Source organism: Prinia subflava, chromosome 16 (genome assembly GCF_021018805.1).
Source record: "Prinia subflava isolate CZ2003 ecotype Zambia chromosome 16, Cam_Psub_1.2, whole genome shotgun sequence".
Taxonomy (NCBI): domain Eukaryota; kingdom Metazoa; phylum Chordata; class Aves; order Passeriformes; family Cisticolidae; genus Prinia; species Prinia subflava.
Genome location: NC_086262.1, coordinates 7,601,397 through 7,628,282, shown reverse-complemented (window position 1 = coordinate 7,628,282; position 26,886 = coordinate 7,601,397). Strand labels below are relative to the sequence as shown.

Genomic DNA, 26,886 nt, shown 5'->3' with positions numbered 1-26,886 from the left:
ACGGCCGAGCCATCGCTCCCACTCCGTGCTTCCTTCCCACACTCCCACGTCACGCTCCCTGATCTCTGCTGGAGCGATGCTTTCCAGCCTGCCCTCGCACATCCCCGGCACAGCCCGACATGGGCACCCTGCTCACACCTCCAGGGAGCCGCATTGTCCGAGCAGGGCAAGCACCGTGCTTGCTTTAGACACCACCGGGGTTCTGAGTGCTCCCTGAGTTATTTCAGAGGATGACAGCGTTGTTCAGATTTCTGAAATGCCTTTGACAGCTATCCACGAATCCGACTGTGGGCAAAGCCAGAGTCACGTGTAGAGCAGGAATAGTAAACGGATAGGAGATGGGAATATAAAAAGCTCCTCTCTCAAGGCCAGAGCTGCTACAGGCTCCTTGAGCAGACGCTCCTGACCTTGTCTGTTGGCGAGAGTAAACACTGCTGGGAAAAAGCACTGGTCTGCATTAGGGACGGGATTTCAGGGGCAGTGAGAATGTTCGATTCCTAAAGCTGTATCTGGTCCTTGTTTTCCTCTGTGCCAGTGTGTAGGAGGGCTCCCATTACTGACGTGGCTACCTTTCGTGCGATGATGCCGGGAGAGAGACCCCGCCGGCCCGGAGCCCCGGCAGCCCCCAGCTGATGGCTGCCTGTTCAGTGCCCTGCCCATTAACTGTTCCCGTGATGGCACATTTGACACTTGCCATTTGCGCTGTGCTCCCTCTCGCGGGGATGGTGCGATGCTGTGCCTCCATCTTGCAGCAGCAATACAGGGGATAGCCTGTCCTGGGTCCCCGAAGGGAGGGGGGATTCAGGGCTCGGGGAAGGCTGGGGGTGGCGAAGCCATCGCCGCGCTCCCCCCGGCGCTGATCTCGCACCGGCAGCTGCTGCCGAGGCAGCCGCCGGTCCCGCCCTGCTGGTACCGGTACCGGCACCGCCCGGTCCGCTGCGGCTGCGGCTGCCCAGGCAAATCAATGGAAAAAACCGGGACACGCCTCCTACGGAAAGCTCCCGAGCCGGCGGCGGAGCAGAAGCGGTGCCCGGAGGAAGGCTCCAGGGATGCCGCGGGGAGGCGGGGTTGGCACAGCCCGCGGCTGGCACTGTCCCCCGCGTCCCCTCCGGCCGGGACCGCCGGGCCGGCACGCACCGCCCCGCGGGGGCCGGGCCGGGCCGGGCCGGGGCGGAGCTGCCCGCACCGCCTGTGCGGAGCGCCCGGCTCCGCGGGAGAGCCGCGGTGCTTGGCGCTCGTCATGCGCAACTACGACGCGGCCACCGCCTTCCTGGGCGAATGGGGCCGCTTCCAGCGCCTCGTCTTCTTTCTGCTCAGCGCCAGCATCATTCCCAATGGCTTCAACGGGATGTCGGTGGTGTTCCTGGCCGGCACGCCCGAGCACCGGTGCGTCGTGCCCCGCGGGGCCAACCTGAGCGACGAGTGGCGCAACGCCAGCATCCCGCTGGAGCCGCGGGGCGGGCGGGAGGCGCCGAGCCGCTGCCGCCGCTACCGCCTGGCCGCGCTGGCCAACTTCTCTGCGCTGGGGCTGCGACCCGGCTCCGACGTGGAGCTGGAGGCGCTGGAGCAGGAGCCGTGCCTGGACGGCTGGGAGTACAGCCGCGATGTCTATCACTCCACCATCATCACCGAGGTGCGCGGGAGCGGTGACACCCCTACCCCGAGCCGGGGACTTTAATTCTGTCTGGGGGAGGGCGAAAAGGGAGCGGGAACCATCGGGTGAAGTGTCTGTAGAAGGGGTCCGTGTGGGCACGATGCTGCGAGGAGCGGGAGGGATGCGAGAGGTAAAGGTTGACGAAGGAGCTGCGCGCCCTCGCCATTCCAGCTGTGTTTTCCAGCTGTGCTTTACTCCGAGACAGGTTTGTGTGGAGGGGGAGGCGGAGGCTGAAAATTGAAGCCCGGTAGTTTCCCCCTGTCACACGCTGACCATTCCGGTAAATTTTCTGTGTGATGGAATTGCTTGTCCTCAGCGCAGCGTTGAATGGAGACATGGGCGCGTTCGGGTAAACACCCGCAGCCTGTCTGGGGCTGCCGCACAGCGGACCCTCGCTGGCCCCGCTCCCTGGAATGCCCGTGGCTTCCCCGGCCTCAGCGCTGGGCTGGGTGGGAGGCAGGTGCCGTGGTCACTCCGCGGGAACCTGAGCTGGCTGCAGCCGGGCTGCCCGGTCGGTTTGTAGGGCTCTGCATCATGTGAGCAGTGTCGTGTGGGAGCTCAGCCCGGTGATGGAAGCCCTTGTCTGGGTCTCATGGCCGTGCCATGGTGTGGTGGCAGGGACGTGCCGGCTGTACCGCTGCCACGGAGTGTGGAGCTCCATTAGAGAGGGGAAGTGATTCCTCTGAAGCTGCAGGAGCGCTGTTTTTAGCCCTTGGTTGTGTAAGGGCTTTCTGGGAATAGCGGGCTCAGGCCGGGCAGTGGCTGCTGGCAGGCTCCGCCGTCTTTCAGCCGAGCGTGCCCCCAGGGCCGCCCTCATGCGAGGATGGCTCACCCTGGGCATGCATGAGGGAAAGGGCGTGGAACCCTGCTCACAGTCCCTGTGACTCAGCGGCAACATCTGCCACCAAAACAACATCCAGGGATGGCACAGGCAGACAAGTGCTGCTGATGAGGCAGGATCCGTGCCCTGAGGACACGGGAGGACGGTCTGTGCTGGGGGTGTGCAGACATGGGCTCAGCCACACGCCAGGCGGGCAGGATGTGGCAGGAGATGTCAGCCTCCTGTCCCCTGCACAGAGGGAATTCACTGGCACATTTGACACTTGCCATTTGTGCTGGCACTCAGTCGCTGGAGATCCCTCACAATATCAAATCAAGGCAGGGGTTCGTGGGAAGCCTACCCTGCTCCTGGCTGTGGGCAGACTGAAGCAGCAGCCTGGCTGCTGCCCACATAACCCACAGGCTGGCACGGCTGCATGGCAGGGGCCTGGTGGCCACCACTGGCACAGGCAATGCCACTCTCACTGCCAGGGGGAGGTCAGTTTATCCTGGTGTGTCTATGAACTTGTAATCTCTGTTTCGGAGTCAGTGCTTGGTCTGGGAGAGGCAGTAAATGAAGCAAAAGGAGGAGAAATGTGATTCTCCTTAATGAACAGTAAATAATTTATGTTGGCAGATGCCAAACAAGAGCATTCTGTGCAGGATTCGGAGGGACATAGCAGTGGGGTTTGCCACAGGGCCTGGGGCGTGCCAGAGAGGCAATAGCACATTTAGAGATGGAGACCAAATGCCAGGTTCCCATCTGTCAGCCAGATGGAAAAGAAGGATACTTGTTTTGTTTCAAAATTGTCATGGACATTTGGAAAAAATGCAGAATTTGGTTTCAAAACAAGTAAAACAGGCACTGATTAAATGCTGGAAAGAGGCAGTTCAGACAAATTTGAGATGCTTATTTTTGTACCCAACATTTTTCTCTGTATTAGGAAGACAAGCCAGGACATGCCATCAAAAGAGCTCAGTGAAGAAACAGCTTCAGTTCAAGAACTCAATTGAAGAACTTGATGGTACAGGATAAAGCACTGGAGACTTCATTTGATTCGTTCAGTTGCATTAAAACCTGTCATTAGTGCTGCTTGAAGGGAAGTGGGAGATGCCAGCTCAGCACCTGTGTTACTTGGTCTGTGAGGACATGCTAAACACTGGGAACAGAGAATCCCAGACTGTCATTTTCAGGGTCTTAAAATGGAGATAATGGGGAAAAGTGGATGTGTCCACATTCTTTGGACCAGGATGATACAAGAAAGGGACTGTAAGTGTAATGGTGAGCAAGTGGAAATGTCAGTCATTGTGGGGTCAAGAGTGATCCCTTGCTCAGATGAAAGGGCCGCAGGGTTTCCTTTTCCTATTGCCAGGCCCCTGGGGTCTGTTACATTGGTATTCTTTTCTGGAACTTAATCTACTTTTCTTTTACTCCCAGATAATGATGGTCAGATCAAACATGAATTAGAGGCTCAAGGACAAGCACTGATTGCCCTTGGGAGTAGGCATTAGGATCCAGTTAGTTCCCTTGAGCCAGGCTGTCACCCAGCACTGCTCCCTGGGGACACACTGAGCTGGTCTCCACCACTGGGGCATGGCACGTACCCCAGACACCACTTTGAGGCCCCTGCAAAGGGCAGAGTGAGTGCCAGAGGCTCTGCTGGGGCCGCTGGTCTGTCACCTGTGTCATCCTGCTCGGTCCCTGTCCCAGCCCTGACACTGATGGTAGTGATGGCAGAGACCTTTTGGGACTGGCAGAGGCAAGAGACTGGATAGGAATTGCTGTGGTTTGAAGGCATCTGAAGGTCTTTTCTGTTCTGTTCTGGCTTTTTCCATCAGTGGAGAGCATGCCTGCCCAGCCCTGGAAGCCCACCCTGTGCTGGGGCATGGAGGTGATTGTGCTTGTCACTTGTGCATCAAGCAGAGCTGGTCTCATTGCTGGACCTGGTTCTCAGGGAACAGGATGGGGCCATCTGTGAATAATTAACACTTCTTGAGTTATTCATCTTCAGCTTTACTCTTGGAAACAAGTTCAGATTTTCCCTGGCTTGCAGCCCCACCCATTTACACAAGGCTCCACAAGTGTTTTCTCCTCTGATGCGAATGGGTTGTACTCAGGATATTAATTAGTGATTTCTGATTGGCAGGGGTAGCACTTTGGGCAGTCAGGGAACCTACCCCAGCAATTTCAGTTTTTCAGAAAGCTCATCCACCTATAGTGTTCCTACCAGCAGCACCTAGCAGAATTGGCTCTTCCAGTAGCTGGGAGCTTGTCAGAAAGAGTTGCAGGGATTTGACGGGAATAAAGTGATTTAATAACATCATTCTTCAGCAGCTCCTATTCCTATCATTCAGAGGCATTGCTTGGAATCTTACATGAACTTTACTCTCCAGTCTGCTTTGCCAGGGACATTAGGGAATTATTTTCTGGTTAATGTATAATTAGCCCAGTAGAGACAGCCTGGAAGTTCTGGCTGTAGGCAGTTTGGCTGTGGCTGGGCTGTAGCTCCTGTAGCCGTGGTGTGCTTGGTGCTGTCTGTGATGGATGCAGCCTCTGAGGAAGGGGTGAAGCTACATTTCACTTTTCCCTCTACACTGAAGCACTAGTGAAACCTTACCATGTTGATACGTGGTTGATCACTGTGCAGTGCCATGGCATGAGCCTCACTCAGAGTGAGTGCCTGTGGGGATGGGAGGCTGGAACTTGGGAGATGAGGAGTAGCTGTAGAGTAGGGCTGTATTGCTCAGGTACCATGTGATATTGGAGCTAAAATTGTGGATTGTTCACTCAGCAGCTTCAGGTATTCTTAAAGTCAGATGGATTTGATGTGTTTGTATGTTTTCTGGTCAAATGCAGTGAGTTCCTGTAAATAGTAACCCCTCTTTGGACAGCCAGCTGCTGTGTGCTGTTTATACATCCCCCAAATCTGAAAGACTTGACCCTGTACAGTGAAGTTTTGCTGGGTATGCAGTAATGTCATGGGGAAAAAGTGGAATGAACACCTGGATAGGAGGCATTTGGCACCAAGGAGGTAATGCAGTTTCATGGGCAAGTTATTATTTAGCTGGGTTTACTTTACAGCCAAAGAGCCTTTGACGCCATGGAGACATTTTGAAAACACTGATCCTTAACCTTATGCAACTCAAGTCTGAAGGTCCCGGGGCAGGTGCTGTGCTGGTGGCCCCAGACCAAGGTGCTCAGTACCCAGATAATTAACAACAGTTTCTATGAGCTGCAAATTCTGCCTTGCTGTTAGTCATCAGCTTTCCCTGAGTGGGGAAAAAAGGGTGCAGTAGGATGTGGTGAAAGACTTCTGCAGTGTACCTTGAATGCCATGTTTTTGTACCTGAAGTTTGCTTTGTTTTAACTACTGGACTTGATTTATACCAATCTTCTTTACAGAAATCTGTTTTCTTTCACAGGTGAAGCAGATCCCTGCATCTGTTTTTCACAACTACCATCCCTGAATGTACCAGAGCCCCACTGACCCACATGCTAACCTCCACCTTCTCAAAACACAGTGCAGATAAGTGCAGGTGTGTGCCCAAATGAGCCCACACATCACCACCTCTCCCTTCCCAGCAGGGACAAGAAAATACCTTACAGAAAATTCTGCCATAGGGTTCTTTTTGTTCTTAATCAGGTTTAAGTCTTGGAGGAACATTGTAGTCCACAAGTCTCCTTGTTCCTGCATTGAAGACATGTGTGTTCCTCAGGAAGAGGCATGGGCTGTGTTTTCAACCTCAACTTCTTTTTTTGTCATGTGGCTGGTGTTACTTGCAGGCTGGGCAAAGGGCAGAGGTACTTGACTCCCCTCTGCTGGCAGCGTAATTCTGTCTGAAAATAGGCATTAATTGCATCTCTTTCCTAAATTACAGTCCAAAGCAAATTGCATCAAACCACACCACCTTCCCCCTTGTTTTGGGGTTTGCCTGCCTGTTCTGCAGCAGCAGTGAAGCTCATCCACCAAGCCACTGGTGGTTTGGTTTTGGCAGGGTTTGTGGTGCCATCAGACAGCACCTGGGTGTCTCTGTAACACAGGAGTCACTCCTTGTTGCCTGCAGTCGAGTGAGGAGCCTGAGCAGCTCTGATGGAGGTTCCTGCTCCATCCCCAAGCCCTTGCCTGTGCTTGGCCCATGCATTCTCCAAGCAGAGGGTTACTGCTGGTGCAGGCGATGGCCCCGCTCTCTGATAGCGTGGCTAATTATTAAAATTATGCCATCCTTTAATCTGTGATCTAACTAGCTTACCATTGTGGTAGAATTATCTGATCTGAGAATGACATGTTTGAAGCCTCTCCCTAAGTACTCCTGGCAGGCATGCCTTAACTAGGAGATTAGTCACCAGGAAGGGAGCAAGCCTTGGCAGAGACATGCTCAGCTGTAACTTCGGTGGACAGAGGCTCATGATGCCATTTTTATTTTTTTTAAACTTTGTCTGAGGTTATGAGTAGTTTTAGGTGGAAGTTTCCACACTGGCTCCTGTCCTAAGTCTGCAGCCCCAGCCAGCTGCAGTCATGAGGCTGTGAGTGGTGGGTGGCAAGTCAGGGGTGCAGGTTGTGGGATGGGACAGAATTTGGTAACACGTCAGTGCAAGAAAAGAGATTTCATTCTGTGCGTCTTCTTACATAAGTTTGTCAGCCCCAGAAGTTACAGAGATGCAGCAGGTTTTGTGCTGGCAGAGGTAAACTGGAAGCTGTCCTTAGCTGGGATGGTTCTTTACCCTCTCCACTGCTCTGTTTCACTGGTGGAAGCATCTTGGACCATGGGAAGCCAGGCCCAGGTGTCTGGTGGGTACATGATGGGAGGATTGTACTGCAAACAGGTCCAGGGCAGCCCCTGAGCTGCACACATGGGCTCCCATCAGGTTTGGCATTGCTGGCTGCTCATCCCCTCAGAGGCAAGGGGGCTGTGTCAGACACAGTGTTTTGACCTCATGGAGTTGCCCAGCAAGGCAATCACTTTCCCTTCTTTTTCCTGTGCTTTAAGCAGGGTGTTCCAACAGTGACCTTGACCAAGAAAACTGTGCCAGTGATGGGTGGAAATGTGGATATGGGGAAACAGAATTCCATTGCATGGAAATGTGTGTGTCTCCAAGCAGCAGCTGCTGTGCTGGACGAGGCTGGGCACAGCTCTGGGGCTGTGTCTGAATGCAGTCCTTTCTCTTGCAGTGGAACCTGGTGTGTGAGGACGACTGGAAAGCCCCACTGACCACCTCCCTCTTCTTTGTGGGGGTCCTCATCGGCTCCTTCATCTCGGGGCAGCTCTCAGACAGGTAATGCTGTGGGCAGGGCAGCCCTGGGACACTTGTTTTTAAGAGACAAAAGGAGTGAAACATCCAGTGGTCTGAGTTCTGATCAAAATTAGGTAACTGGCCTGGCTTCTTGAAAAATCCATCCTGGTCTACCCCAGGGGAAGGATTTCTCTCTCTTGGGCACTTCAGAGCTCAGGGACTGACCTCCACAAGGAGCCCATGTGGCTGCTTTGCAGATTGATGCAGTGGGTTTCCCTTCACAACCCATTTCCCATTTGTTTCTTTATACAGCCTTTTTAGTAGTTTAAAAGATGTTGGGTTTTGTTGCACATTAACTGATAATCCCTTGTTAGAGCTGCAAGATAGAAATTTGCCCTTTGAATGGAATTTCTGCATAGGAGAGATGGTTTGATGGAAATAGAGTAAGGACATATGAGAGGAAGGAAAAAAGATAACCTGAAAATGATAGCAATTGTCATAGCATCTCACTAAGTAGATATAAATGTAAAAAAAATCATTACAGGCATTTGATAATTGTCTCAGCAGTGTTTTGGCCTTACAGGTGTTGAATGCAGACTATATGTTCCCTCTGCTAATCTCTGTTCCCCTGTCCATACAGCCCTTAGCCCTGTGTCCATATTAGTCATGTGGTGGGATCAGCTTTGACTGCTGTCTGGGAATGAGGATGGCATAAAGTAACAGAGTTCCTCTGGATGCTTAGCAGAGGGGTTTCAAAACTCCCTGGGAGTCTTAATCCTAAAGGCTCCAGCATTAAATTCCATGTGATCTGAATTTAATCGCCTGACTCCTGCCCTGGTGCAGAAGTCAGTTGGTGTTACTGTTTGAAAGGGAGATGAGATAATCACTAAATCCCAGTGGTGCCATTTGCCCAGTGGATTATTTGAGGAAGTGTGTGTGCTCTGGTGGCAGCACAGCCACTGAGAGCCTGGCTCATCCCTTCCCACATGAGATTCCTTGGATTATTTGGGGTTTTGTCAGTAAAGGGTCATGGTCTGAGCCTGTACCTAAGCAATTTCCCCATGACTGCTACAGAAGCCTTTCCCAAGTGAAGGGGTGCTGCAGGCAGCAGATGAGGCAGCCTGTGCAGCATCTGTGCCCACAGGTATGAAAACCTGTACGAGAGCTTGTCCTGCCTCTTCAGGACAACATGCCACATAATCCTAATGCAGAGAAACAAATGTGAGAAACAGTGGAGTGTGTCTGGAACTCAGACTGAAACCAGTTAACAAAGCTGTTCAGCACACTCAAAGCACAGTGGTGTTGCAAAGTACAGATGGCAGTAGCCTAAAAGCCACCATTTCCTAACTTTCAGGTGTGTGGTTTGCAGTCTGCATGTGTCTCCCTATTGTACTGTTGCCTAGTCTCCTTAATATCTGTCTAGTGGCTCTCTGAAGTTTCTGTTTATAGATTTTCTTATCTGTTTGTCTTGTGGGTCTTGGAAATTGTAATGTTTTTAGTGCACATGAAAATAATAAAATTCTTTAAGATGAACAGAACTTCAGGTTGTGCTAAGATGCATCACTTGAGACTGGATATTTGTTCTCCCTTGTGCCCTCTTATATAGCCCTCACCATAAATACATGCTGTTTCAGTAATAATCTTTTTCTTTACCAAAGGTTTGGCAGGAAGAATATCCTTTTTTTGACAATGGCTGTGCAGACTGGCTTCAGCTTCCTGCAGATCTTTTCCACTGGATGGGAGATGTTCACAGTGCTCTTTCTCATTGTGGGCATGGGACAGATCTCTAACTATGTGGTGGCCTTCATTTTGGGTATGAATATGTTTGCATTAGATTAAATGTTTGCTTAATGTACTGTTACTTTTTTCCCCTCTGAACTTGGATAATTTAATTAGAGAGTGGTAAATCTTCACTGTAAAATTCCTACTTTATGCTAGTATGATTTTTTTTGCTCTGCAATTCTTCAAGCCTATACTTTCTGTAGGTTGAGTGAAAAAGAAGAGAGCAGGAAGAGTCTAAATAAGCATCCATTTCATTCCCCTGTGCAGAAGACATTCAAGGCAGCGTTCAGGGTTTAGCAGCAGCAGCAGGTCTGAGATACAGAAGGCATTTGGGTTCACCCCTGCCTTCCTCTGCACCCTTTGCAGAGAGGACAGTGCATACCTGAGTGCAAAGCTTGGAACAATTTCCAGGCACAGTGAGTGTCAGGAGGACCAGAGCAGAGGAGCAGGGTGGGTGCCAAAGCCCCATTAGCCATAAAGTCATCGCTCTCAGTGTTGAGATCAGTGATCAAGTCCTAAATTTTGGAAGCTAAGGTTTGCTTCCATTCCTATGGGGAATGTAGGAAGAAAGACCCAGCAGCTGCATTACTGCAGTTGCTGCCTGGGGACCCTGCAGGGAACAAGGGACCCCATGGGGAAGGGGACCCCACCTCCCACTGGATATGGGAGTTTCAAGAAAGGCAATTGCATGGGCAAATTATGGTGATGAGTGATGCAGGTCTTGGGGGAAACTGGGACTTGCAAGCACTGTCTTTAAAGGGGTGTATAAATATATATTTATGGCCATTTTTAAACCCCTGGTGTCAACATCACAATTTGTAGATCACAGTGTGATCTAGATTAAAATTGTATATTACTAGTTAATGCTGGTCTTTCCTACCCCCTGAGGTTTAACAGGGCAAAAATAGTTCAGAACAGCATAATATGAAGTCAGTGCTGTGCAGAGGATACAGCACAGTGTACCCAAGCAGCCGTGAGTCACTGCTGCCTGTGGCACAGGCAGGATTAAGGTCAGGCTGTCAGCAGGGACATCCCTTGTTGCCATCACCATTGTAACTGTTCCTGCCATTGCTGTCACCATTGCCACTGCTCCCGGTGTCCTGGTAGTTTAGTTCTTGTGTGGAGCTGATGGAGCAGGAGCAAATGCCTGCCATGGGAAGGCTGGGAGGTATAGCACTGGGCAAAGTTGAAAATCCAGTGGAAACACGTGGGTTGTGTAGCACAGAGGTGCAGGTTGTGATCAGGCAGGCATTCAGCTCCCAGCTCCCTGGGAATGTGGGGCACAGCTGGATGGGGGTTGGGATGCTGTCTCAGTGCTTGTCAGAAGCAAAGCTGGAAGGGAGGGCCAGGAACACCCCACAGGGCAAATGGTCCTCCTGTTGAGACAGGGGCTGGGTCATTTAACCTTGTGTAGTTGGTCAGCTCTTGTTTGCTGGCCCTTGCCCCGTTGTTGTCTCTTCTGCCACCCTCTCCTCTGTGGAACTGTCACAGCAGCAGTGGCTTCCAGGGAGCAGAGGCAGATTCCTGGGGCACTTGCCAGCAGTGCTGGCCATTCCCCAGCAGCCTTGGGGCTGGTTCTGAGGGCAGGATTCATCTAAACTAACTCAGACCTTAGCTTCCTCATTTAAGTGAGCCGTCAGCTGACCATCATGGGTGAGGAGCACTTCCACAGGGTGGTGCTTCCCACCCTACACTCCAAAGCAGCATGTCCCCATGAGCACTGTGACTTCTGCCGGTGGCAAGGCAAACCCAGGAGCTTCCAGGAAGCTGCACATGAGAGAGGTACTGAATAGGAGAATACACCCATAAAAAGAAAAGCAACTCCTTAAGAAAGCGTGTCCTGGTTACAGGATGTGCTGGAGGTGCTCTCCTTGTTTCATCCAAGAGCAGGCAGGGCTGACTTGTCCTTGGGAGGGGAGCAGTGACACCAGCACCTATGAAGGACCATTGACCCTGGCTGTGCTGCAGCCCTGGCACCCTCCATCCCCAAGTGCAGTGGGGCTTTTTGCCAAGTTCAGTGCAGGTTTCTCTTGTTATTCCAACTTGCAACATCCAAACCTCTGTTGCCTCCCAATGTGTAGCTCAGACTCTGTTTCAGCATCCTTAGCCACCCAGGCTCATGCTGCCCTTTGCACTATTGCCCACCTTCATGGAAAGGTCCCCTCTGAGCTGTTGGTGAATTTCTGTAGTCAATGTTAGGGTTTTTTCAACCACATGCTGTAAAATTTCTCTCTTAGCTTTGGGTCTCAGTTGTTCTCTGTGCTCAAAACTGTTGTGTTCAGGTTCTGGGACTGTAAAACACTACAGAGATTTATGAAGGTATGTTGGTATTGTCCAAGAACTGTTACTGCATAGCTAGGAGAATGAGGGAAGAGGAAGGGCAGGACAGATTGGCTTTCATACTGGTTTTGGATTGACACAAATTATAATGTAACATTTAACAGGATTAAACCTTAAAGTATCAGACGTCTGCCAAGAAAGCCTCTCTAAACAAGAGCAAGTCAAGAGGAAGATGATACCGTTTATCCCCACACACTCACTTTAGCCCAGCAAATTCTTATTTTCAGGTTTTTTACCGTGACTTTATTCACTTACTCCAAGTTTCTGAAATGAGAATTCATGTAACTATCAAATAGGAGGGTTTTCCAGTCTTGGGTATTTTTTCCATCTTCTCTGCAATAATAAATGTTGCAGTTCTTGCCATGATACACAACCCAAGTACACTCTCCCCACTTTGGGGCCCTCCTGTCACAGTCACTCAATGTCATTTGCATTTAAATTGACTCCAGATCAAACTGTGGCAGTTATGGCCCTTGTAGTGCTCCTAATGTGAAGGACAGCTCTATAGGCCAGGGGCTGAGAGCTCAAGGAGAGGTGGACCTGAGGGATTCTCTAGATTCTATTAAGCAGTGGCTGGGTGTTTTATTGTAAAAGAATTTAGGTGCTGTTGAAGGCTTAGAACTGTCTCAGATTTTATTACTTGATATTAGGTTGCTGCATGGTGCAATGGCTGTAGGATGCTTTCCCTGATTGCTGCCTGGCTGCTGGAGCAGTAACATTACTAGAGGATGGCATCTTCCCTGGTTCTGTCCTTCACCCTGTGATGTGCTGACCCAATATTCCAGCCTTTCTTCTGTTCCAAAAAAATAGTTGGGAAACTTGTTTCCACCTCACCTCACTGTAAATTCACATCCTTCCATCCCATGTCCGTCTGCTGTGCTCAGACCTTTGCTCTTCCAAAGTGCCCAGCAGTGACTTCCATCCTAAATCCGGATGGGTTCAGTGGGGGAGCAGGATGTGTCCTAGGTGAGGACTGCTCCAGGAGCATATGGGGAAGGCTCCTGGGAGTCTGCTGGCCATCCCCCATGCCTGTCCTTATCTGTGTCTGCCAATGCATTAATCAAAGCAAACAGAAGTAGCTTCTTTATCTGAAGGTTCCCAGTACTCCCAGCAGCTTTTTGGTACAGGCAGGTCTGTGCTGTGCTGCTCTTTTCTAAGATTGTTTAGCTTTTTTTTTTGTTTGTTTATAAATGCAATAAAGTATTTAGTCATGCTTGAAAACAAAGAGTTAAAATGCTAATCCAACCTCCCTTGTTTTAAACAGGCACAGAAATTCTTGGCAAATCAGTTCGTATTCTATTCTCTACGTTAGGAGTTTGCATATTTTTTGCAATTGGCTACATGTTGCTGCCACTGTTTGCTTACTTCATCAGAGACTGGCGGATGCTGCTGCTGGCGCTCACTGTCCCGGGGCTGTTCTGCGTCCCGCTCTGGTGGTGAGTCCATCCCAGGCCACGCTCCCCACCTCCCCTCCTGCCTGATGCTCTCTGTTTAGGTGCTGGGTAATGGCAGAGGGTCAGGGAGGAGGGGCACTCTTCTGTTCACCATGTGAGAAGGCTTTGCCGTATTTTTGTTTGGGTTTTTCTTGAGGATTTTAAGTGGAGTGACTGCCTAGAGAGCCTTGTTGGTGCTGTGTGCTTGAAGCCCTGCTCTTTTTAGCTGGACAGAAGCACTGAAGAAGGGCAGGTAGCCCTGTTTGGTTGCTGCCTTGGGCATCTGCTGTTTTCTGAGGGGACAGGTGTTTTAAAGTAGGAAAGGAAAAGCAAGGTATCACTCACACTCTTAAAATAAGGATAATTCACAACAGTAAGAGTACTTTAATATTACTTAGGGAACTCCTTTCTTTTTGGTATCTTGAAAAAGTTATACCTGAAAGTGAGCAATTAGTGTCTTTATAACAGTTAAGGGATTTAGACACACTCTCCTATAGCCTAAAAGACCTCCTGCATGTCCCAGTCTTGTTAAAGTATCTGCTGGTGGTTTGTTGGTTAGTTGGGGTTTTTTCTTAACCTTAGTCTTCAAACCAAACCTTTAAAATGGTTTTCAGCTCCACCTCTGCTGTCATTGGATTTTAAAGACTCTGACTCTGTTTAAGGGTCAGTTTGCCTATTTCACTTGAAGTGTTTCAAAGTCCTCCATCACAGCAGCATTTCCCTCTGCACCAAGCAGCTGTTCTCTGGGGAGGCTGGTTTGGGGTGGGAGCCTCACATGTCTGCTGTAGAACAGGCACTGTGAGGCACAGGAAATGTGGCTCACAGTCCCCAAGGCATGGCTGCAGAGTCCTGCTTTGAAATTTAAGGGCTGGGAGCTCCCAGGCCTTTTAAAAGCTTACACTTAAAAATGCCAAAAACTTCCTCTGACGGCACTTTATCTGGGGCCCATGTGGGGATAGGTGGGGATCAAGGTGCCCTGGTAGAGCTCTGCCAAGGCAGGTTGGTGTTAGCTGGCATTCTGGCATGTGGAGCCGCCTCTTCCACAGGCCATGTGACTTGCACATCCCTCTGCTCTGTACCATTCTTGCTCTTTTACACATTTCCCTTCCAAATTCTCCAGAAGGTTCCCTGCATTATCTCTGTAGTCTCATGATCCTCAGCTTTCCCAGTAAAAGAGCAGTGGAGGCAGCTCATCTTAGAGAAAGTCCCATTAGTGATTAATGATCTGTTATAAATCATCTGATGTTTGTGATTATTGACCTGGCTTTGAGTCAGTCTTTAGAGTTCATCAGAAAAGGAGTGTCTGACCTGCTTTTTTCCAAGGAGAGGAAAAAGTGCTGCTGGCTAAAGGGAGCAAGATAGCATCTGTTAAGACCAAAGGATTTAGATAAGGAAAGTTAAAGTTTTCTGTCCTTTGTTTGGTGTTAATACATTTAACATGTGCCTGTAATTGATTAGAAAATGTCATCAACTCTGCAAGGGGACACTGCCCCTGCACTCTGCCTGGGAGAATCTGCCTCAGAGCTGTACTAACATGGTGAGGTTTGTATATAAGATTCCTATGACACGGAACCTTTAAATACACACTGTGCATATTTAAATCATTTCCACATTGTGTGCAGTTTCCTAAGAATATTTTTGATTCACACTGGCTACACTTCCCCCATCCTTTCTGTCTATCTGGTGACATCTGGTGGACATCAATTATTCCTTAAAAAACAAACACTGGGGACAAAGCATCTACTTTAGCATGAGAATAGGTCCCATATATTTGAATTACATTGCCCACATGCTTCTGTGCTGGCAGTCTTCTGCAAGCAATCTGTGAGATCCGAGTGTAACTCACAGGCACAATAAATATGTTATTTATAACTTGTTATTTTGGGAAAACATTGAGTCATTTATTCTGAAACTTATTACAGGATTATTCCCGAATCTCCTCGGTGGCTGATCTCCCAGGGAAGATATAAGGAGGCAGAAGCTATTATCCGAAAGGCTGCAAAAATAAATGGCATTCCAGCCCCAGCTGTGCTTTTCGATACTGCAGAGGTATGTTCCATGCACCCTGGTACTTTGCTTGGCTGGCACTTCCCCCTTTGGCTGGTGAGTGGTAGGGAAGTGCCAGCAGAGAACTGGTTTGCACCAGCAGCCCTTGGGCTGGCAGTGACTGCTGGCCTGCGGTAAGTGCTGGGTTACTGACATCAAAGTGAGAACCCAGAGGGAGGACTTATTTGTTTGCTTTTCACAATAAAATTCTCTTCCTCAGCAGTGGTTTATTGTGGTTTTCAAAGCGAGGGTGACCCAGATTTCTTCATCTTTTGGGCACTGCAGAGACCCAAGGAAAATGTGTTTGTGCCCGTTTCAGTTTGGCGCATTATTAGCGGTTTGCAGTTTAGCAGCAGCCCTTTGCAGGAGGGCTGTGTGTGGGACCCTAAATAAGCCCCACTGGGGCTGCATGGGGCCTGAGGGACTCTAAAGGTTCTACAAACCAGCCAAAGCACCTGAGTGCTACAAGGGGACTTGAATACCATGATGTGAGTGAAGACAGTGAAAAACATCAAGCTCTTCTTCAAATTTGTGGTTTTTCTCCATTTCATATCTGTTGGTTGAAAGAAGAAAATGTAATGCAAACCTGGCAGCCCAGCCAGCCCCCTCTACTGGCTCTGCCCTCACTGGAGCTCCACACAGAGAGGCACATTTTTCTTGTGCAAAGACTCTTCCAGCCTTGTGTCAGCAACAGCCATGTGTCTGCAGGTCAGATCTTCCTCTGCTGCCTTATACTGCCACCTGTGTTTTGTGTCTCGTGATAGAGCAGAAAGCAAAGCAGTGTGTGCTCCTCTGCAGTGTCTGCAGGACAAAGATGCTGAGTTGCCCCTCCCCTGGGCAGGATCCGTCACTTGACTGTCACACTGAAATTTTGGCTGAAGATCTCTTTCCCAAGTGGAAGTTTTAGTGTAAATTGAAGTGCATGTTTCAATTATGGGAAGCTCATTCTACACCAAGCATAGAAAAGCCCTTCCCTTACTTCACAGCCTGGCCTCATATGTCTTTGAAATTGGGGATGACTTCTTTGGATTGCAGCATTTTATCATTCCTGCATATTTTCTTAAAACAAGGAGACACTCACCTGCTTCATGGAAATTTTGTGTGCCAAAATGTCTGTCCAAAAAAGCCTGAGGATGATGTCTGCATGCTGAGTCTCTTGTTGGAAGTATTTTTCAAACATTAATAGAAAAACGCTCCTTAGAAACCATCTATTCCTAGGAAAGGGTGTCTCTTGGGTAGTCCTGTAGGGAGAAGCAGGGTGGGTTGTTCTTTGAGCCTGGGGGAAGCCTGGCCACAAGTTCTGGCTTTGCCCTAACAAGGGCAGAGCATGCAGGCAGAAAGGCACCCTGATGCCACCCAGAAGAATCCTGCTTCAAGCCTCAAAATAGACCCTCCAGCTCACACCTGAGGTGGTGGATGCTCCCATGATGTGCCCTGGCCACCTCACCAACCTTACTCATCTGTTCCTCTCCCTGTCAGAGGGCTGGCAGGCAGCAAAAAGGGGTGATTCCCTGCGTTCATTTCACATCACTTATGAAGGTTAAAGAGAATGGACAATGCACAGAATGGACAAATTTGCCTCTGGGACTGAGGTTACTTCTGGAAGTACTGTGTGAGATCCTTAAGGAAACGTTAACTCGTCAGTCTGGTCAGCTGGTACTCCTTTCTAATTAGTCATCGTGGTGCAATGGAAATGCCATGAGTACAGCTGGGTGCAGAGACAAACTCCACCTAAGGACTGCACTCCCTGGTGCAGACGTGCCCTTGGGCTGACCAGTTATCCCTTGATAGTCATAACTTTGTAACTGCCCGGATCGTGGGTAGCAGAGGTTGTTGTTAGGTATGTGGGAATTTTTTTGGTTTTGTTTTCCTTTTTCCTTCAGATGCAGGATTCGAAGGCTCAGCAGCAGCAGAAGGCTATCCTTCTGGACCTATTTCGAACCCGAAACATTGCAACTATTACTATTATGTCATTACTTTTGTGGTAAGGAAATGTGTATTCCTAAAGTACCCAGGCAATAGAACAGTTTCTGATTTGAGGCCACAGGTTTAGATAATAAGTCTGAGCCTCAGAGCCCAGCTCCAGTGGTCATTGGCTGGTACATGGCCCTCAGTGTCCTCACACCCACACTGCATTAATACACAGGAATATGGAGACAGTAGCCTTGACTCAGATGTAAAATTGTTAGAAAACTATATGTAACAGTTTGTGTATTTTGAAGTACCTTGCTTGCTTTTTTATTTTAATGCTCCCCATTTCTGTAATCTCTTATTTGAAGAAAAATGTTCTTCTTGAAGCAAAGGCAGCAACTCAGTAACATAACAGGAGCCAGACCCATGACCAGCATTTTTGCTCTGTTTCTGTACTGTGCCCATCTCAGTGAGATCCTGGTCCCTGCCTGGGCAGCCATGAGAAATGAGGACCCAATAATGCCACACAGACAAACCAGAACTCTTTTCTGTCCATATTCCCCCCAGCAGAAAGGAACTGGCTAGCACATTTGCTGAGGCACTCCTGAGATTTGAAACCTGAACATCCAGCTCTCTCTGAAGATTAAATAAGATACAATGGAACTGCTGAGGGTGGGAGATCCTGACACTAGCTACAAGTAGAAATGTAGTTGGCTTGGGAAGCTTGCAAGAGTTTCATTGTGTCATTGACTCCATTGCAGTGAAAAGCCTTTGTGAACAACTTCCACGAAGCTTTTCACTTGGTGTAGTGTATGCAGGAAGGACAGAGAAATCTGAGGTGTCTTCAAGCTGCTGTGGATATGATCACTGAATGGGATGACAGAATTAGAAAGAGAGGGTTGCCACTGAGACTTTTTTAAGCCACAATGCCTGTGGCGGTGCGTTGCGATATCCTGTTTTTGTAACAACATCTGAGGCAACACTGGAGGCGTTCAGAGACTGCTGTTTCTGGAATAATTTGGTTTTATTGCTTTTCTCAGGTTTTTCACATCAGTTGGTTACTTTGGCCTGTCCCTCAGCACTCCAGACTGGCATGGAAATGCCTACATCAACTGTTTCCTCTCAGCTGTTATTGAAGTTCCAGCTTATGTGATCGCCTGGCTTCTCCTCCGCGCCCTCCCACGGCGCTACTCCTTATCTGGCATCTTATTTTTAGGGGGAAGTGTTGTCCTCTTCATTCAGCTGGTTCCTACAGGTATAAAATTAAATATGTGACTTAAGTATATGAGACATTCAAAATATGTTATGGCACTGTGTAATAGCTCTGCAAAATTACTGGAAACCAGGATCAAATTTAGAATTTGAGGTCAAGTTTATGCTGGCTCCTTGCAGACTTAGGGTTTGGGTTTTTTTGCATTTGTATATGCTGAGTCACACTCGACTCTCATTTATTGTGTCAAATTACTGAGCTTTATATAGTTCAGGGAGAACCAGCTTCTAAAATGAAAGCAGAAAGTGTACTGTGATTTACCTGGTTGTGCTTCCAGGCTACAAAAATCTGCATCAGGATTTCACTGTGTGTAAATCTCCACAGGATTTTGTGAAAAAGGGGTGGGTTCAAGCTTGTAGTTTATTGCTGTGTAAACCAGAGTTTTGTTCCATTTCAAGAATGCTGTTTTACTTGAAGACAAACAAAATCTTAAAAAACAGAATAATTGAGCGTCTACATTATGCTTAGTGGAGAGTTTGGAGTCATCGAGGGATGGGATTAATACTTTGTATGACTAAAAAATCCTAAAGCGCCAAACTCATGACCTTTTGGAAAAACACAGCAATACAGTCTTTTGGATGTAGAAGTATTACAGGTAATAAGCACAGGGTGTTATTTATTCACCTTGACTTTATTTTTTCTCCTCCAGATCTTTACGTCCTCTCTGTTGGACTGGTGATGCTTGGGAAGTTTGGCATCACCGCTGCGTTTTCAATGCTTTACGTCTACAATGTGGAGCTGTACCCAACACAAGTGCGGAACATGGCAGTGGGAGCCACCTCCACGGCCTCCAGGCTGGGCAGCATCATTGCTCCTTACTTCGTTTACCTGGGTGAGATATTGCTTTTCATGCCTGGCACCACACAGCTGCCCAGAGAAGTTGTCTGAGCTTCTGTAGTGCAGGCTCAGCTTTAAGTCCCTTCACTTGTTGTCTTTTCAGTTCCTTCTCTCAGCCTGGGTGTGAGTTCAGTGAGTTCTTGGGTGTGACACTGTACAAGGAACACTTGCAGTTCATCCAGCTCAAAAACACAGAGATCAGATCACAAACCAGCTCTGTGACCCATGGTGGAAATTAAGTGGAGCTCTCTGGGCTTCACAGAGGGATCAGGCACTTCATTCCTTTAGGGACCATTCATATCCCACTGAAGTGGGTTAGGGCTGGCCCAATACAGTGATGATGTTTATAAATCATGCAAGCGGCATGGCTGAAATGATAATCACAACTCAAGATGCCAGTCTGTTTCCCAGGAGATTGTGACAAGAAGTGGTCTTGCTAGTAAGGAAATGCAGCAGTAGGAAATTCATTGCATGGTAGTGTCCCTGTGCATCCTGAGATGGGGATGTCAGGAAATAAACCAGGTGGGAATCCAAGCATTCCCAGGATTTGTGCTCTCTAAAGTAATATATGGAAAACATACAGGTTAAATAACATGAAAGTATGTTTACTTGAAGTGATTTTTAAATTTTTTTTTTTAGTTTCTAGGCCAGTCACCTCAGCATTCATTCATTTTGCTTTTTCTTATTGCTCAATATTTCTGTAAGCAGAATTATTGATGTCCTTATAGGCTTTTTTTGACACTCAGTGCTATCACATTCTGAGTGCTGCATATATATTGACTGACAAATACTTTTTGGTTTGTTTTTTTGTTTAATACATAAAAACATTCCTCATGTTGCCGACAGGAAAGAGTGATAGAGGTTAGGGGACTAAGGGTGAAAGTGTCTGTGAGTCCCTACTGTTCAGTCTGGAGTGCTCAATCTCCTCTTTCTTTCATTCACACATGATTTATTTCCTTCTGCCCTCACTGGACCCATGTCAACTCTCCCTGCTCCTAATGAGTGTTGCTTCCTGCTGAGATCTTTCATACAACATGAGCATGACTTTGCTGGCTCTGACAAAACGTTGCTGGTGTGCTGCTGAGGGGTTGGTGCTGATTCTCCATGCCAGGGGAGTGGAGAGAAGATGACTATCTGTAATTAATCAATGTTGATTCACCTCTGCATTCCAGTGTGACTGGAACACACTGTACCAAAAATGATGAAAGTACCTTGTCTTAGTTTCATACTTGTACAGTGCAAATGTCAAGTAAAAGGGTCAGCAGGACTGTGACTCTCCTTAAGGTCTCCATTGCAGCACTAAGAGAGAAATGTAGACAAAATAACATTTTTACCGATTGCTTCTTGTGGGTTTGTGCTTGTTTTTTTTTTTCTCCCAGGTATCTCTGGGCTCAGTCTTTAAAAATCTTGTTCCAGACATCAAAATAGTTTCTTAAACTTTAAGAGGTTTTAGGAGAAACTTGTCAGCTGCTGCTGTTTGCTACAGCTAAATTAGGACCTTGCAGTTCATCCAGCTCAAAATCACAGAGATCAGATCACAAACCAGCTCTGTGAGCCATACCCAGAGGTCCTCTCTTTAATCTGAGTTTATTCCATACATTATAAAGCATATTGCTCTATCTCAGCTATAAAATAAAGCTGTCAAGTCCAGTTTGGTACTTTTTCTGTCTTCAGTCCTTTAACTCTTAGCTAATCCCCTTTCTGAAAGACCTTTTCATTGCTGTGCTGACTTGAGGATCTTGCATCCTGCCTAAACAGTTGTGTGCCAGCTTGAGGCTGCTGGCAGAGGCTGCTGCCTTCAAGTCCAAAATAATTTTCTGCCTAGACTAAGGTCAGAGCCTCGTGTGTATCTCAGGCAGTCTGATGTTGTGTCCCTTTGCAGTAAGGAAGGCATTAAAGCATTTCCCCATTGATGAGCTGGTAGTCTGTAAATGACCTGTTCAGCTGACTTAATCTCTTCCCTTCTTTTGCATCAGCCCAGCAGGGTACGTGATCTCAGGCAGTGATGAATGCTTCATTGCTTACAAGCAATTTTATTCCCTCATATTGTATTATTTAATGGAGGATTTGGGTTTTGATGACAGTGTGGTACTGAAGGTTCCAGCAGAGCTATTGCCTTGCAAAGATGTTGATTATCCCAGTTGAAAATATTAAAAAATCCCAAACAAACAACTCCTCCAAAACCTAAACAAACAAACAAAACTACGCAAACTTTTAGTTGCTACACCAGTGTGGGGTTGACATGAAATTATAATAAGGGTGGCCATCCAAGAGCAAATGTTGAAGCTTTAAAATTGAGAAGTCCCATTGACTGCTGGCAGGTAATAGATGTAATTCAGCTTTGAATCCACCTTTGATATTGATGAATCTTTCAGCTAATTATTCCAAATTAATTCTGCATTACAGCAATGTCTGGAATATAAACTTCACATGTGGATTTGTCAATTGTGGACATTAAGTACTGTTGGAATATTCTGTGTTCTGCCAGGTGCCTATGACAGATTCCTCCCCTATATCCTGATGGGAAGCCTGACTGTGCTGATTGGGATCCTCACCCTGTTTCTCCCAGAGAGCTACGGCAGTCCACTGCCCGAGAGCTTCGAGCAGATGCTGAAGGTGAAATGGTAAGGCAGCTTTCATTCATCCCATGCTTCACAGGAATTCAGAACACAGCCCCAATTCACAGTCAGGAAACATGTTTCATCAGGTCCACTCTAAAACTTGAAGCTTTCAAACTGCCCTTCAGATTGTTTTCTTTTGGGTTGTTAATTCAACAGACAATGACAACATACAATTTCTCCAGAATGTCTGAACCTGAGAGCTGATGTGTGCTGGCAAAGCAAGGCTGACCTTCATAGCACCTTGAGGCTGTTGCTTCAGGTCTCCAGACACTTTCCATCCTATCATATCATTTACTCTCCTTAACCCTTTATTAAACTATTCCTTTAAACGATTTATTTAGTAGGATTATATGCATTATGAGACCGTTCATTCTTCCAGTGTAATTTCTTTATGTACTATCCTAAATTAAAAGCAGGATTTGAACATTCTAGCCTCTTTCTGGGCAGCCAGAGACAGGCCAGACAACCTTTCCTCTGGTTTATGTGATTTAGCTGTAAGCAATGACAGTTCTCTTATCCCACCAACATTGCTATTTAGGGTACCCCGAGCAAACATTTCTGCTCAAATATGTGCACATCCACTACAGTGTGAGAAAAATTCTCACACAAAGAGCAGCTGCATAGCCACCATTCAGTTCACTGAGAACCAGTATTGGAACAGAATTTGCTTCTGTAAGCCATAATAGCTTGAAGAATCTAGAATTCCCTGTATCTAATTCCTGATCAGTATAAAGAGCTGTCATGCTTTAAAAATAAGAAAAATTCCTAGGCCAGCTTCCTTGAGAAAGGACATGTTGCTCTTTATCACAAGTAGGGACTTCTTACATATCTGTGGCTTTTCAGCTTTGCAGTTGGCAGACTGTAGCTAGAAATCCTAGAGCCAAACCAGATTCCCCTTGGAGGCTTCTTGAATCAACAGCCTGAAGTAACTGAATTATAGTTGCTGAATGATGTTCAATTCCAAGCATTGCTTGCTGCAGTGCTGCTGCCATCCAGCAAGGCACACTGTACAGAACATTATATTTCATCTAATGTTTGTTTTAGCAATGTAACATGGTTATTGGAGTGGTGCTTATAAGAGAGGGAAATGTCTGATGACTCCCTGGAAAACGTTCTCACGTTTTTTACCTGCTTTCAGTTTCAGAAATGGGGAACAAACCACCGGCATTAGGAGTTCCAAGGAGAGTCCTAAAAGTCTGGTAACACCTCTGTGAAGAAAGGCACACCTCTCAGAGGGGCTGAAAGAAGAACAAAATCATCTCAAAATGCATTTTCTGCCAGAGGAAAATGAACAAAACTCAACAGCTACTGCACCATAGTTGTTATCCCCTGTGCTGCTGTCCCCAAATTACATAATACACTGACCAGCTGCTATCTACTCCTGTAGGACTATTAGTCTATAATTCAGTGTCCTGTTTCCTCTGGGGTGTTTTGGCAGACACAGTCCCCATTGAGAAATGGGAGCCTGTCTGTGCTAAACACAAGTCAAGGAATAAGCTGGAAGTGAGCCTTAGAAATAATACAGCAGTGACTCCAGGCAGTCAGGTACTTGAAAAAAACTGCTGAAAGGGAAAAAGAATATAACAAATGTAATGCTGGTGTTTTTTCTCACTTTGTGTGTTGACTGGAGGAAGGGAAGCTGAGTGTCTGCCTTTCAAAATCTGAAAGAAAGATCCTGGCCTCCTTTGAAATCTGTGACCAAAGCCCATAGACTGGAGTCAGAATTCATTTGTAGCAGAGCAGACACAGACTTCCCTGGAAGGACATGGGTTTTAAACATAACATCAGAGTGGCTTTAGATGCCTCTTGCTTTTCCCAGGACCTGGGATCCCCCTGTTCCTGTAAAAGCTGCTGCTTTTTCATAAAGCCTGAGCCCACCCCAGACCCTCAGCTTTGTGAATCTTCAGTGTCTTTGGGGAAGGGGGAAAATCTTGAGCACTGAGTAAGGACTATAATTTGCTGACTTTCTGGTGGGTCACACCCACTTTCAACAGAAAAGTGAGCTGTAGCAAGTCCATGATCCTGTCCTGTCATGCCATGCCAAAACAGCTTTCAGGTTTTTCATGGGTTTTGGGCATAAGCAGTTTTTTAGATGTCTTGGGGTGTTGTTTCTTCTTTTCCCCAAAGTATTTAATTTCTCCTTTGAATATATACCACTTTGTTCTGCATCTTCAGAGAACACTCACTGCAGTTTCAAAACCTTTCACAAAACCTTTGTAGAATTTACAAACTTAAAGGCGATTTGATGCTCACAAAAATCTGATTTTCTGTACTGGATATGTTCATCTGCAGTTATTAAAAATTCAAAAGGACTAATTTGGGACCACAGGGGTTTTTTTTTAAAAACCCCAAACACCAACAAAACCAGTGTTTTGTTTTTAAAATCCTACAAATTATGTATGTTTGGTTTTTTGGGTTTTTTTTTAAGTTCAGAAAAACTGGATTGGCTGAAGACAATTACAAAGCTCAGAGTTGTGCTACTACTGTTTTATGAACACTACATTGTTTGAAGAGTGTAATTCCTCTTACTTTTGTATTTATTGGCTGCATGTGCACTTCTTGGTCATTTAAAGTCTATTAGATCTGGTAGACTGATTTTTATCCTCTATAAATAACAATTAGCCCTGATTCACCTTCTATAAGGGCCAACAAAAGCACAGTGTCTCATCTCTAATGCATGAATTCAGGGTAAGTTGTCTTGTGCTGGCTCTTGGCACAGGAATGAGGCCCTCCCTGAAGTTCAAGCACAAATATTAAGCTTTATAACAAATGCAAGGAACTTGTGCAATTAGCTCAGGCTGCTTTTGGGAGTGGAAATACTATTTTTAATTTTCTGCAGTTATGCTTTTGCCATAAATGTAACATGGCATGAGGGAGCCAGTGTTCTGTGGCTCCTATCTTCTCATCCCTTCTCAATCAATTTCTCTAATAACAGCACTATTTAATCCTGCTTTTACTTTTACAGAGTTAATCTAAAGTACTGTTTAGATGTAACTAAATTTCTCAAGAAAGCCTTTTTATCAGAATAGGATAGGTTTGAGGACTTGAGTTAAATATAGGTGGCTATATTTTTATGAAGATTGTTATTTTGAGACTTATTTTATGTGATTGTAGGCTTGGGTATTTCTAAAAGGTAAATATTTTTGTACTCTTGAACCTTTCAGTATCTCAAAACCTGTGTTTCCTTTTTTAAATAAGAAAAAGTACAGTGTTTTTTAAAATACCGTGTTTTAACCAGTCTAATTTTTCTTACTTAAACCATTGATCTCGAGCTAGCGTCACATTTTAGTATCTTTTGTAGCAGATTTAATAATCTTTCAGAGGAGTGGAGTGTCCTTTAAAGTTTATGATGTTGTTATAAGACCTTATGGAGTCTGGAAATGAGGGAAGCCCAGCTGGATTGTTCTCACAGAGGTTGTCACACTGTGTCTCATCTGTCACCTCTGTTCCTGGGGTCTCTCTGTGCAACCTTTGATCCTCAGCTGAATTACTGGATCTGCTGATGCTTATATGAAGCTGTAGTAATTGTCAGTCATTGGCCTCTGTCTTCATTGTAATAAAAATGTGCACTGACATTGTTTCAACCTGCTTACTGTGTGGATTCTCTTTGAAGAGCAAGTCGCCAAACGTAAACACGTGGTGCCAAGAATTTTAAATAAATAAGCAATTGAATGTATTTAGTGAGGATCTGAAAAAAATCCTAAAATAAACTCTTTTGCTAATTAAGTTCTTCCACATGGGAAGATTATGATGGGGGGGTAGAGTTTTTCTACATTTTGGGTGCAAATCCCTGGAAGCTGACCCTGGCCAGGCTCAAGGATGATTTTGTGATTTAACTCCTATTGTGCCACTCATCTTGGCACCTTTGAGATTTTTCCCAGCTGTGTGATTCCAACCTGGGATAAAAGATCATTTTAAATACAAGTGTTTAAAAAAAGCTATAAAAGGTACACTATTTTTTTAATCAGTTAGAGGTGAGAAAAAATATCAGCCATTAAAAGCCACTTGAAAATGTGAATTAACCTTATGAAGAGCAAGACCAAATTTCTGCAGTGATACAATTCAGCTTTTGAACTGACATCTATAGGACTCTGTGAACTTCCTGCCAAGTTCCACTACGTACTGAGCTGGGATGTTGGGCTCAAGATTAGCATATTATTTAGTGAATTTATTATTTGTCAAGCATGTAGTACACATTGCCTGAGAAAATAGTGTCAGGGTCAGAAAAGGTTTTTTACAGCTTTAGCTGAGCCTGCTGAAGGCACAATAGCAGCTGTGGGAAGGTGCTACAGGGTGAACTGAGGAACTCTTTACCTCCTGAACCTGCAGCAGCTGCCCTGCTTTGATGAGCAGAGCAATCCGTGAGGACTCCTGGCTGGCACGTGGTGCTGACCCCAAACAGGGTTTTATGGAAGAAGCCCAGGGAGGTTCACAGGTGTGGCTCGGGGGCTGCAGGAGCCCCAGTGTCACTCGGTGGGAATGGGCTGCCCTGGGAGGTGGTGGAGTCACTGTCCCCGGAGGTGTTTGAGGACAGACTGGACGTGACATTCGGTGGCATGATGTAAGTTTAAAGATGCTGTTTGGTCATAGGTTGGATGCATGATCTGCGAGGTCCTTTCCAACCTCACTTACTATAATTCATCTCCACCCTGGTTTTTGAACTCTTTGGGCAGTAAATACGAGATCCGACGCCTGTATTGGTCGCCGTTCCGGACCACAAGTCGCGAAGGGCAGGGGACCTGTGCCCCAGACCTGGGCTAGGCGGGAGCTGGAAAGCGGCCCCAGCCCGGGGCGAGGCTTGTCCGGAGCTGAGCCCGCGTCGAGGGCCGGGAGCGGCTGCCGGGGCAGGCTCGGGTCCGCCTCCCGCAGCCCGTGTGTGGCACAGGCGCCGCAGGACCGCCCGCGGCCCGAACACCCCGCCGGCTCTAACACAGCCACGG

At 47.0% G+C, this 26,886-nt stretch overlaps 1 protein-coding gene across 1 annotated transcript; it reads left to right on the top strand.

Moving 5' to 3' along the window:
- The first annotated feature begins 1,001 nt into the window (after positions 1 to 1,001).
- LOC134559051 (solute carrier family 22 member 4-like) lies at positions 1,002 to 25,534 on the top strand. The gene is made up of 10 exons (XM_063413515.1): positions 1,002 to 1,633; positions 7,645 to 7,748; positions 9,365 to 9,519; positions 13,093 to 13,264; positions 15,184 to 15,310; positions 17,191 to 17,291; positions 18,259 to 18,473; positions 19,138 to 19,320; positions 21,814 to 21,949; positions 23,085 to 25,534. The coding sequence occupies exons 1-10, from the start codon at positions 1,241 to 1,243 to the stop codon at positions 23,158 to 23,160; spliced, it is 1,662 nt and encodes a 553-aa protein (XP_063269585.1). The 5' UTR covers positions 1,002 to 1,240; the 3' UTR covers positions 23,161 to 25,534.
- Positions 25,535 to 26,886: the final 1,352 nt, after the last annotated feature.

Bases quoted from the DNA above. Each gene is read 5' to 3' on its own strand.
- LOC134559051 (XM_063413515.1), top strand. From the start codon at position 1,241: ATGCGCAACTACGACGCGGCCACCGCCTTCCTGGGCGAATGGGGCCGC. The intron at 7,749-9,364 runs GTAATGCTGTGG...TCTTTACCAAAG, and splicing joins TCGGGGCAGCTCTCAGACAG to GTTTGGCAGGAAGAATATCC. The intron at 13,265-15,183 runs GTGAGTCCATCC...AACTTATTACAG, and splicing joins TTCTGCGTCCCGCTCTGGTG to GATTATTCCCGAATCTCCTC.